The sequence below is a fragment of the Babylonia areolata genome, chromosome 6 (assembly GCF_041734735.1).
Source record: "Babylonia areolata isolate BAREFJ2019XMU chromosome 6, ASM4173473v1, whole genome shotgun sequence".
Taxonomy (NCBI): domain Eukaryota; kingdom Metazoa; phylum Mollusca; class Gastropoda; order Neogastropoda; family Buccinidae; genus Babylonia; species Babylonia areolata.
The window spans coordinates 52,254,023-52,266,522 of NC_134881.1; the positions used below are offsets into that span (position 1 = coordinate 52,254,023).

The window sequence follows — 12,500 nt, forward strand, 5'->3', positions numbered from 1 at the left end:
GGTTTCTGTTTCAGTTCCAGTTCTCAAGGAGGCGTCACTGCGTTCGGACAAATCCGTATACGCTACACCACATCTGCTTGGCAGATGCCTGGCCAGCAGCGTAACGCAACGCGCTTAGCCAGGCCTTGAGTGCGTGTTTTATGTATTTGTGTACCTATCAGAGTGGATTTCTTTGTTACATAATTTTGCAAGAAGACGACACTTTTGTTGCCATGGGTTCTTTTCCAGTGCGCCAGATGCGTGCTGCACACACGGGGGGGACCTCGGGTTTAGTGCCTCGTCCGAATCACGAGACGCTCAGTTTTTTTAATTTTCCAGTCATGCTTGGGAGAAAGAGAGGGGGGGGTAGGGGGGAGGGGGGGTTGATGAACCCACACCCTTCACGGACTCTGTATTTGTATTTGTATTTCTTTTTATCACAACAGATTTCTCTGTGTGAAATTCGGGCTGCTCTCCCCAGGGAGAGCACGTCGCTACACTACAGCGCCCACCCATTTTTTTTTTTTTTTTTTTGTATTTTTTCCTGCGTGCGGTTTTATTTGCTTTTCCTATCGAAGTGGATTTTTCTACAGAATTTTGCCAGGAACAATCCTTTTGTTGCCGTGGGTTCTTTTACGTGCGCCTAAGTGCATGCTGCACACGGGACCTCGGTTTATCGTCTCATCCGAATGACTAGCATCCAGACCACCACTCAAGGTCTTAGTGGAGGGGGAGAAAACATCGGCGGCTGAGCCGTGATTCGAACCTGCGCTCTCAGATTCTCTCGCTTCCTAGGCGGACGCGTTTACCTCTAGGCCATCACTCCACTGTGTTGGCCAGATGAGCGCCTTGACCGTTCTGCCAACCCTCCTCCCTGGCAGGACTCGCAGGGAGCGGCACCACCAGGACAGTGCCGCGGTGACCGGGTGCGAACAAACGGTGCTACATGTATCTCTCTTGTCTCTCTTGTGTGCAGCAAACGTTCATGCGGCACCACTGGGTGCACCGGCGGCGGCAGGAGGGGAAATGCAAACAGTGCGGGAAGGTTAGTTCTACAGTGTATTGTCGGGTGGGGTGTCCAGTGTGGGTGTGGGGAGGGCAGGTGGGAGGGGGGGGGGAGGTATGGGGCGTGGTGGGGTGGGGTGGGGTGCGTGTGTGTGTGTGAGAGAGAGAGATTGTGTGTGTGTGTGTGTGTGTGTGTGTGTGAAGAACGTGAATGTTGGTTTGGTTCCTGAACAATCGTTGTCATTCAGACATGTACATGTGATAGGCATGTTAGTGAGTGTGTGTGTGTGTGTGTGTGTGCGTGTGTGTGTTTGTGTGTGTGTGTGTGTGCGCGCGCGTGTGTTTGTGTGTGTGTGTGTGTGTGTGTGTGCTTGCGCGCGCGTGTCAGTGTGTGTTTACAGGTGTCAATGTATATGCATGCATGCAGCGTATATTATCATATGTTATTTGTGCTGAAGCTGGGAGGTGATACACGCACATAAATATTGTGCCACGAGCTGTGCAAATTCTAGAGGGGCTAAAGATTTTCGTTGGACAGCAGAAATAAGCATAATAACAATAAATAATGCCCGGTGGGTTATGAAAATTGTTGCTGCCAAGCCAACAGTCACTTGCTGTGATAAGAATCAAGTTCTTGTTCCAACAACAAGGGAATCTTTCCGGGAACAGAAAAAAAAGGAAAAAAGGAAAAGAAGAGTGTTTTTCTTGGCATTCCTGTCCTAAAAGAAACCGCTATTATTAGCAGACTGAATGCCGTGCAAAAGTCAGAAAGTGGTGTTTGCCATTTGATGAGTGGGATACATGACATCAGTCACTTCATCGCGTAGATTTGAATGATAACTTTTACTCACGTGGTGTTTTAAAAATAGCGTGAACGTAATTTAATAGGAGTTTACACAGTCATATATGAAAAAAAAAAAAAAATCGAAGTAGAAACTTCGACGTGGAAAAAGTAAACTGCCGAATGGTAGTCTTAAAAGGACAGAGTAGGAACCTATAGAATTATATCATATTTCCTAACAACCTATAGAATTATATCATATTTCCTAACGGGAAATTTTATAAAGGGCAGGACAGGAACCCATGAAAAATTAAAACAAATTGCGAAACAGGGTAATTTTAAAGGGCAGGGCAGGAACCCGTGGTATTGAAACAAATTGCGAAACAGGGTAATTTTAAAGGGCAGGACAGGAACCCATGAAAAATTAAAACAAATTGCGAAACAGGGTAATTTTAAAGGGCAGGACAGGAACCCATAAAAATTAAAACAAATTGCGAAACAGGGTATTTTTAAAGGGCACGGCAGGAACCCAAGGTATTGAAACAAATTGCGGAACAGGGTAATTTTAAAGGGCAGGGCAGGAACCCATAAAACTTAAAACAAATTGCGAAACAGAGTAATTTTAAAGGGCAGGACAGGAACCCATGAAAAATTAAAACAAATTGCGAAACAGGGTAATTTTAAAGGGCAGGACAGGAACCCATAAAAACCAAAAACAAACAGGCGAACAGGTAACTTTTAAAAAGGACACCGCATGCAGGAACGTGATATTCTTCTACTTATTTGCATGGACGGTGTTCAAATGTTTGTCTCGATGCGCTGGTTCTAGTTCTGATGCCCTGGCCGGGGTTTTGAAGAAACTGTGGGCTGCAGCAGCAGGAATAGAAGCGGAACCCCAGAAGAGGCGGTACCTGCTAGCAGTAGGGAGTTCGAGCTGTGTGGTCCGTGCAAACACTGTGTGGGCTGCTCAGTGTGTGTTTCCAGTGGTTGGGGGGGGGAGGGGGAGGGGGGGAAGGGGGGGGGGACCCGTTTTCTGTCCAAACAGTCCATATGCGCCACACTGTTTTCATAACGTCTGCTGCTGCATGCAGGAGTCTGTGGGACTTTGGATATCCGGTCTTGTCAGTCTTTGTTGTTGTTAGGGTTTTTTTTCTCTCTCTCTCTGTCTATCTGTCTGTCTGTCTCTCTCCCCCACCCCCCTCTGCTCTGCCTCTCTCTCCCCCTCTCTCTCTTTCTCCCCTCTCTCTCTCCCTCTCTCTTTCTCCCCTCTCTCTCTCCTCTCTCTCTCTCTGTCGTTAAAGACATATTCCCACAGTAAAATAACACAAGGGAGAATGGTGGTACCAGTGGCAAGAATGGGGGGAACCTGCAAACGTTGTTGACATTGAGCATCTGTGCATGTGGACCATATATATATATATATTGTTTGTGTGCATGTGGGTTTATGTTGATGTGTTGTGGTGTGTGTGGGGGGGGAGGAGGGGGGGGCAGGGGGGGTGGACACAGCTTTTGTGCTGTCGTGTGCGTGTATTCACGTTTGTTTTGGTTACGGACTGGTGTTTTTTCTCTGTGTTTAGAGAGAGTGTGAGTGAGTGTGCGTGTGTGTGTGTGTGTGTACGTATAATGTGTGAGAGAGAGAGACAGAGAGAGACGGAGAGAGAGAGTTTATGACATGTTTGTGTGGGAGTATGATGCAGATGAGGAGACCAGGTAAAGCATTAATCCAGGTACTAAAACTCTTGTGTGTTTTGAGTTCGTATGAGTGTGCGTGCACTGTGTCTTTTTCGCACCCTTTGCATGTGCGTGGGCGTCTGTTTTGAAACATTCATGAACACACACACACACACACACACACACACACACACACACACACAGAGGAGCTTTCCTGTGACACAGCACACCCAAACAGAAAACGAAGGAACAGTTTCTAGACTGTCCCAGCCGTGCCTTTTGCTTCCTGCTGGGCACTTTTAAACTCCAAACGGGAATGAATAATTCATAATATCACCACATGCAAAAAGAGAACGACCCCAGAAAGCCCCCCCCCAGCCAGGGATAAAACCGTCCTCGGGAAAAGAGCCACGGACTTATGATGTGCTATAGAAGGTCCGTGGAGAGCACAAGGCCAGAGACTGTATGGAACTTTGTCGCGGAGCTCTCACGACTTGGTGTGTGTGCCTTAACAGTGTGGTGAGCAGCTGCAGTAGATCATTCCTGTGACGCTCAAGTGCCTCAATCGATGTGTAATGGTCTTGTGTAATGGCCCGCCCCCCCCCCCCCCCCCCCCCCCCTACCAACCTGCTCCCTGCCTCGCTGGCTAATTGCCCTCTTTCAAGGTCACGGCCACTGATCAAGGGAGCTAAACGGCTTCCCGCAGGAGGAGGTGATTTAGAGGTGGGAGTGGAGGGAGGAGGGGGGGGGGAGGGGGGGGGGCGGTGGGGGGGGTAGGGATGGAGTGGATAGTGTTTTTTGTTTTGTTTTTTTTGTTGTTGGGTTTTTTTTTCTTTGTTTTGTTTTGTGATGTGTTTTTTTGTTTGTTTTTGTTGTTGTTTTACTCACTTTTTTCAGGAGCACTGAAATCTGGACATGGTCTGATGAGGGAGCATCGTTGATATCAGGAGGGGAAGATGGATGATGTTAGCATCATTGACGTCGGAAATTAGAAGAGGAAAGGGGGCGGGGAGCATTATTGATGTCAGGAATTAGGAGAGAAAGGGGAGCATTATTGATGTCAGGAATTAGGAGAGGGGCGGGGAGCATTATTGATGTCAGGAATTAGGAGAGAAAGGGGAGCATTATTGATGTCAGGAATTAGGAGAGGGGCGGGGAGCAATATTGAAGTCAGGAATTAGGAGAGAAAGGGGAGCATTATTGATGTCAGGAATTAGGAGAGGGGCGGGGAGCAATATTGAAGTCAGGAATTAGGAGAGGGGCGGGGAGCAATATTGAAGTCAGGAATTAGGAGAGAAAGGGGAGCATTATTGATGTCAGGAATTAGGAGAGGGGCGGGGAGCAATATTGAAGTCAGGAATTAGGAGAGGGGCGGGGAGCATTATTGATGTCAGGAATTAGGAGAGGGGCGGGGAGCATTATTGATGTCAGGAATTAGGAGAGAAAGGGGAGCATTACTGATGTCAGGAATTAGGAGAGGGGCGGGGAGCAATATTGAAGTCAGGAATTAGGAGAGGGGCGGGGAGCATTATTGAAGTCAGGAATTAGGAGAGGGGCGGGGAGCATTATTGATGTCAGGAATTAGGAGAGAAAGGGGAGCATTACTGATGTCAGGAATTAGGAGAGGGGCGGGGAGCAATATTGAAGTCAGGAATTAGGAGAGGGGCGGGGAGCAATATTGAAGTCAGGAATTAGGAGAGGGGCGGGGAGCAATATTGAAGTCAGGAATTAGGAGAGGGGCGGGGAGCATTATTGATGTCAGGAATTAGGAGAGAAAGGGGAGCATTACTGATGTCAGGAATTAGGAGAGGGGCGGGGAGCAATATTGAAGTCAGGAATTAGGAGAGAAAGGGGAGCATTACTGATGTCAGGGATTAGGAGAGAAAGGGGAGCATTACTGATGTCAGGAATTAGGAGAGAAAGGGGAGCATTATTGATGTCAGGAATTAGGAGAGAAAGGGGAGCATTATTGATGTCAGGAATTAGGAGAGAAAGGGGAGCATTATTGATGTCAGGAATTAGGAGAGAAAGGGGAGCATTATTGATGTCAGGAATTAGGAGAGAAAGGGGAGCATTATTGATGTCAGGAATTAGGAGAGAAAGGGGAGCATTATTGATGTCAGGAATTAGGAGAGGGGAGGGCGGGGAGCATTATTGATGTCAGGAATTAGGAGAGGGGAGGGCTGGGAGCATTATTGATGTCAGGGATTAGGAGAGCATTATTGATGTCAGGAATTAGGAGAGGGGAGGGCGGGGAGCATTATTGATGTCAGGAATTAGGAGAGGGGAGGGCTGGGAGCATTATTGATGTCAGGAATTAGGAGAGAAAGGGGAGCATTATTGATGTCAGGAATTAGGAGAGGGGAGGGCTGTGGAGCATTATTGATGTCAGGAATTAGGAGAGGGGAGGGCAGGGAGCATTATTGATGTCCGGAATCGAGAGAGGGGAGGGCTGGGGAGCATTATTGATGTCAGGAATTAGGAGAGGGGAGGGCAGGGAGCATTATTGATGTCCGGAATCGAGAGAGGGGAGGGCTGGGGAGCATTATTGATGTCAGGAATTAGGAGAGGGGCGGGGAGCATTATTGATGTCAGGAATTAGGAGAGAAAGGGGAGCATTACTGATGTCAGGAATCAGGGGAAAAAGGCGGGGAGCATTATTGATGTCAGGAGTCGAGAGAGAGAGAGAGGGGGGGGGGCGGGGCTGGGGAGCATTATTGATGCCAAGGATTTGGGGAAGAGGGTGGTGAGCATTACTGACGTCAGGAATGAAGTGAAGTGAGGGAGGGGTGAAGGAAGTGGGCGGGACATTGTCATAACTGAAGGGGCTGGGGGGGGGGGTGTGGATGTGGGGTATTGAACAGTGTCGTAACTTCTTCTTCTTCTTCTTCTGCGTTCACTCGTATGTACACGAGTGGGCTTTTACGTGTATAACCGTTTTTACCCCGCCATGTAGGCAGCCATACTCCGTTTTCTGGGGTGTGCATGCTGGGTATGTTCTTGTTTCCATAACCCACCGAACGCTGACATGGATTACAGGATCTTTAACGTGCGTATTTGATCTTCTGCTTGCATATACACACGAAGGGGGTTCAGGCACTAGCAGGTCTGCAGATGTGTTGACCTGAGAGATCGTAAAAATCTCCACCCTTTAACCACCAGGCGCCGTCACCGTGATTCGAACCCTGGACCCTCAGATTGACAGTCCAACGCTTTAACCACTCGGCTATTGCGCCCGTCTGTCGTAACTTCAGAAACTGTCGTTTCTTTTGACGTTTTGTGTGTGAGTCGTTTCTGCGTGTTGTTTTCTTGCTTTTCGTTGTTTCTTCTGATTTGTTGAAAAGTAGTGTGTGTGTGTGTGTGTGTGTGTGTGTGTGTGTGTGTGTGTGTGTGTGTGTGTGTGTGTGTGTGTGTGTTACGTTTCTTTTGCTTTGAGTGTGAAGATGGTGATAGACTCATTATTGTGTCAAGTACGCGCGCACGCACATACGCACGCACACAAACACACACGCACACACACACACACACGAACATACACACACACACACCACACACACACACACACACACACACACACAACACACACACACACACACACACACACACGCACACACACACACACACACATTGCTTTATCATGGTGATGTGTTGAACTGAAACTGTTTCTGCGTTTTATATAAACCAGCCTCGGTTTGTCTTTCTGTTGCAGTCATTTCAACAACGGTTTGCTTTTCCAAGCAAGGTAATTCTATTTTTGATGTCTGTTTCTGTCTGTCTTTATATCTGTTAGAAAGTTCCTTGTCTGTCTTGTCTGTTTCTGTCTCTGTCCCTGTCTATCGATCTGTCTATCGATCTGTCTGTCTATCTATCTATCTACCTACCTATCTCTCTCTCTCTCTTTCTCTCTCTCTACCCCCTTTTCCTCATCTCTTGCTTAGGTAGTGAATGTGTGTGTGAGTGTGTGTGTGTGCGTGCGTGCGCGTGTGTGTGTGTGTGAGTGCGTGTGTGTGTGTGTGTGTGTGCGTGTGTGTGTGTGTGTGTGTGTGCGTGCGTGCGTGCGTTTGTGTGTGTGTGTGTGTGTGTGTTAAGTATGCACCCAGTAAAATCCTACTCTTACATATGAGTGGACGTGGGTGCTCCTGTCCACGAACGCTGAAGAAGGAGGAGAAGGAGGAGGAGAAAAAGAAGGAGGAGGAGAAAAAGAAGAAGGAGAAGGAGAAGAAGGTCTTGTCCTTTCACAGGATTTTTTCCCCCCACTTCCTCTTCATAGTTTAACCCCTTGCCTGCTAAAAAAAAAAAAAAATTGGTGAAAACAAATGAGTGTAGCAGAACACTGAAGTGCATCAGCTTTCCCCCCTTTCACCCCTTCAGTGCTGTCATGGATTCAAAGGATTCAAACAAGACCAGAAAAGTAAAATGATAATGAATAAAGAAGCGTGCGCTGACACCTTGACCTGTAATCACCTCAGCAGCAGCAGTGAAGGGGTTAAGCTGGGTGACAGGTCTGTGGGTGGGGAGAGGGCAGGTGGTGGGGGGTTAAAGGTCTGTGAGTGGGGAGAGGGCAGGTGGTGGGGGTTAAAGGTTAAAGGTCTGTGAGTGGGGAGAGGGCAGGTGGTGGGGGGTTAAAGGTCTGTGAGTGGGGAGAGGGCAGGTGGTGGGGGGTTAAAGGTCTGTGAGTGGGGAGAGGGCAGGTGGTGGGGATTAAAAGTCTGTGGGTGGGGAGAGGGAAGGTGGTGGGTTAAAGGTCTGTGAGTGGGGAGAGGGCAGGTGGTGGGGGGTTAAAGGTCTGTGAGTGGGGAGAGGGCAGGTGGTGGGGATTAAAAGTCTGTGGGTGGGGAGAGGGAAGGTGGGGGGTTAAAGGTCTGTGGGTGGGGAGAGGGCAGGTGGTGGGGGGTTAAAGGTTAAAGGTCTGAGTGGGGAGAGGGCAGGTGGTGGGGGGTTAAAGGTCTGTGAGTGGGGAGAGGGCAGGTGGTGGGGATTAAAAGTCTGTGGGTGGGGAGAGGGAAGGTGGTGGGTTAAAGGTCTGTGAGTGGGGAGAGGGCAGGTGGTGGGTTAAAGGTCTGTGAGTGGGGAGAGGGAAGGTGGTGGGGAGAGGGAAGGTGGTGGGGGTTAAAGGTCTGTGAGTGGGGAGAGGGCAGGTGGTGGGGAGAGGGCAGGTGGTGGGGGTTAAAGGTCTGCGAGTGGGGAGAGGGCAGGTGGTGGGGGTTAAAGGTCTGTGAGTGGGGAGAGGGCAGGTGGTGGGGGTTAAAGGTCTGTGAGTGGGGAGAGGGCAGGTGGTGGGGGTTAAAGGTCTGTGAGTGGGGAGAGGGCAGGTGGTGGGGGTTAAAGGTCTGTGAGTGGGGAGAGGGCAGGTGGTGGGGGTTAAAGGTCTGCGAGTGGGGAGAGGGCAGGTGGTGGGGAGAGGGCAGGTGGTGGGGAGAGGGAAGGTGGTGGGGGTTAAAGGTCTGTGGGCGGGGAGAGGGATGGTGGTGGGGGTTAAAGGTCTGTGGGAGGGGAGAGGGCAGGTGGTGGGGAGAGGGCAGGTGGTGGGGGGTTAAAGATCTGTGAGTGGGGAGAGGGATGGTGGTGGGGGTTAAAGGTCTGTGGGTGGGGAGAGGGCAGGTGGTGGTGAGAGGGCAGGTGGTGGTGAGAGGGCAGGTGGTGGGGGTTAAAGGTCTGTGGGTGGGGAGAGGGCAGGTGGTGGGGTTAAAGGTCTGAGTGGGGAGAGGGAAGGTGGTGGGGAGAGGGCAGGTGGTGGGGGTTAAAGGTCTGTGGGTGGGGAGAGGGAAGGTGGTGGGGAGAGGGCAGGTGGTGGGGGTTAAAGGTCTGTGGGAGGAGGGAGAGGGCAGGTGGTGGGCGGTTGAAGGGGAAGAGGGAGAGCTTGGGGACCAGTGTGTTCAGTGTGGTGTTTCTTCTCCACTGGGGTGGGCTGCAGTCGGCGTCAGGAACCGCGGCGATAATCTTGTTTTCCCCGCCCCCCAGTGCGTGGCTTGTTTTGTGTCTTCGCTTTGTGTGGGTGGGTGGGTGCGTGCGTGTGTGTGTGTGTTTGTGTGTGTGTGTGTGTGTTTCTCTGTGTGTCACTGTGCCTCTGTGTGTGGGGGTGTGGGTGTGTGTGTGGGGGGGGGGGGGGTGAGGGGGGTATCTCTGTGTCTGTGTGCTTTGTGTGTGTTTCAGTGTGTGTGTCTCTGTGCGTGTGTGTGTGTGTGTGTCTCTGTGCGCGTGTGTGTGTGTGTGTCTCTGTGCGTGTGTGTGTGTGCGTGTGGCTGTGTGTGGCTGTGTCGATATGACATTGTTCTTCTGTGTATGTGTGTGTGTGTGTGTGTCACTCTCCTCTGTGTGTGTGTGTGTGTGTGTCACTGTGCCTCTTGTGTGTGTGTGGGGGGGGGGGGGGGTTGGGAGGGGTGGGAGGGGTGTGTGTGTCCACTTTTGGTTCAACTTGCTGTTCAGTGTGGACGAATGATGGCGTTGTATAATTGTAAGTCTAAATACAGACGGAAAGGAGAACGTGACTATAGAAAGTTGGCTCCTGTGTTGAGACTGCATCGGTCAGTTTTTTGCCACGTTTTAAAATACTTGTTTGTTTGGGGTTGTTGTTGTTTTTTTTTTTTTTGTTTTTTTTACAAACAATGCATTTTAAGCTGACGAATGAGCCACAGGCTGGCACGTTTTTAATCAAGTGACCAAACAGAAAACCTAGCGGTCACTTTGATGGGTGATTTCCTGTACCTTTTGGCGTTACACCTTCAGCCGTCAGAATCATTTCCACGTGTGTTGGTTTTTCTTTTCGTGGACAAACACAAACGCATGCCAGACAGCATTTCGTGTCCAAACAGGACTGTGATTGTGTGTGTGTGTGTGTGTGTGTGTGTGTGTGTGTGTGTGTGTGTGTTAGTAATGAACATGCGCCCTCTGTCACACACGCGCGCACACGCAAACATATGCACGCACGCTCGCATACACACACACACACACACACACACACACACACACAATGGTACATAGATTTGAATATGTTCATCATCATCATCATCATCATCATCAGTAGTTCTAGTAATAGTAGTCGTAGTAGTAGAATCTGGAATCTGGAACGATACGTTGCAGGAACCTTTGCAGAATTATCGCCGCAACAGGAAGTTGCAACTAGAAGTAGTTGTAGTAGTAATACTGAGGAGTAGTAGTATAGTTTACAGCAGTAGTATTTATTATTATTATTATTAGATTGTTGTTGTTGTGATCATCATAACTATTACCATGACTGTTACCATGACTAATACCATGACTGTTATGGGAATTATGATAACTAGTGTATCATGACTTTTACTACATGTGTTGACACCCGTGGCGGTGCCAGGAAATTCTTGCCGTCAGCTGCTCGTGGTGCTAGACAGCATTATTAGATTGTTGTTGTGATCATCATAACTATTACCATGACTATTACCATGACTAATACCAGGACTGTTATGGGAATTATGATAACTAGTATCATGACTGTTACTATATATGTGTTGACACCCGTGGTGGTTCCAGGAAATAATCGCCATCAGCTGCTCGTGGTGCAAGACAGCATTATTAGATTGTTGTTGTGATCATCATAACTATTACCATGACTAATACCAGGACTGTTATGGGAATTATGATAACTAGTATCATGACTGTTACTGTATATGTGTTGACACCCGTGGTGGTGCCCAGGACATCATCGCCATCAGCTGCTCGTGGTGCAAGACAGCATTATTAGATTGTTGTTGTGATCATCATAACTATTATCATGAATAATACCATGACTGTTATGGGAATTATCATAACTAATATCATGACTTGCTACATGTGTTGACACCCGTGGTGGTGCCCAGGACATCATCGCCATCAGCTGCTCGTGGTGCAAGACAGCATTATTAGATTGTTGTTGTGATCATCATAACTATTACCATGACTATTACCATGACTAATACCAGGACTGTTATGGGAATTATGATAACTATTATCATGACTGTTACTATAATTATGTGTTGACACCCGTGGTGGTGCCCAGGACATCATCGCCATCAGCTGCTCGTGGTGCAAGACAGCATTATTAGATTGTTGTTGTGATCAACATAACTATTACCACGACTGTTATGAGAATTATGATAACTAGTATCATGACTGTTACTATAATTATGTGTTGACACCCCGTGGTGGTGCCCAGGACATCATCGCCATCAGCTGCTCGTGGTGCAAGACAGCGTACCACAACAAGACGACGTGCTTCATGATGCAGCAGATTGAGGAGCAGTGCACGCTGGGCATCCACGCCAGCATCATCATTCCCCCCTCCTGGATCATCAAGCTGCCCAAGAAGGTCTGTCCGCCACCTTTCATCGTCGGTGGACTGTGGTGTTGTGTGCTGTGCTGTGCTGTGCTGTGCCGTGCTGTGCTGTGCTGTGTTGTACTATACTGTGCTATGCTGTGCTGTACTCCACTTTGCTGTACTGCACTGTGCTCTTCTGTACTGCACTTTCTCTGTACTGTACTGTGCTGTACTGCAATTTGCTGTACTGTGCTGTACTGCACTTTGCTGTACTGTACTGTGCTGTACTGCTCTTTGCTGTACTGTGCTGTACTGTACTTTGCTGTACCGCGCTTTGCTGTACTGCGCTGTGCTGTGCTGTACTGCACTTTGCTGTACTGTACTGTGCTGTACTGCACTTTGCTGTACTGTACTGTGCTGTACTGCACTTTGCTGTACTGTACTGTGCTGTACTGCACTTTGCTGTACTGCACTGCGCTATACTGTGCTGTACTGTCCTGTACTGCACTTTGCTATACTGTACTATACTGTGCTATGCTGTGCTGTACTGTACTGTGCTGTGCTGTGCTATACTCTGCTGTGCTGTACTGCGCTTTGCTGCACTGTGCTGTACTGTACTGTGCTGTACTGCACTTTGCTGTACTGTACTGTGCTATACTGGACTGTGCTGTGCTGTACTGCACTTTGCTGTACTGTACTGTGCTGTACTATACTGTGCTGTACTGCACTGTGCTGTACTGCACTTTGCTGTACTGTGCTGTGCTATGCTGTGCTGTACTGCGCTTTGCTGTACTG

At 48.9% G+C, this 12,500-nt stretch overlaps 1 protein-coding gene across 1 annotated transcript in view; it reads left to right on the forward strand.

The window, feature by feature from the left end:
• The window catches only part of LOC143283556 (diacylglycerol kinase zeta-like), a 259,646-nt gene that overhangs the window by 182,616 nt on the left and 64,530 nt on the right, over window positions 1-12,500 (forward strand). Inside the window, exons 6-8 of the mRNA XM_076589802.1 lie at window positions 956-1,024; window positions 7,146-7,178; window positions 11,604-11,756. Of these exons, the coding sequence (XP_076445917.1) occupies window positions 956-1,024; window positions 7,146-7,178; window positions 11,604-11,756 (255 nt within the window). The remainder of the gene's footprint in view (window positions 1-955; window positions 1,025-7,145; window positions 7,179-11,603; window positions 11,757-12,500) is intronic.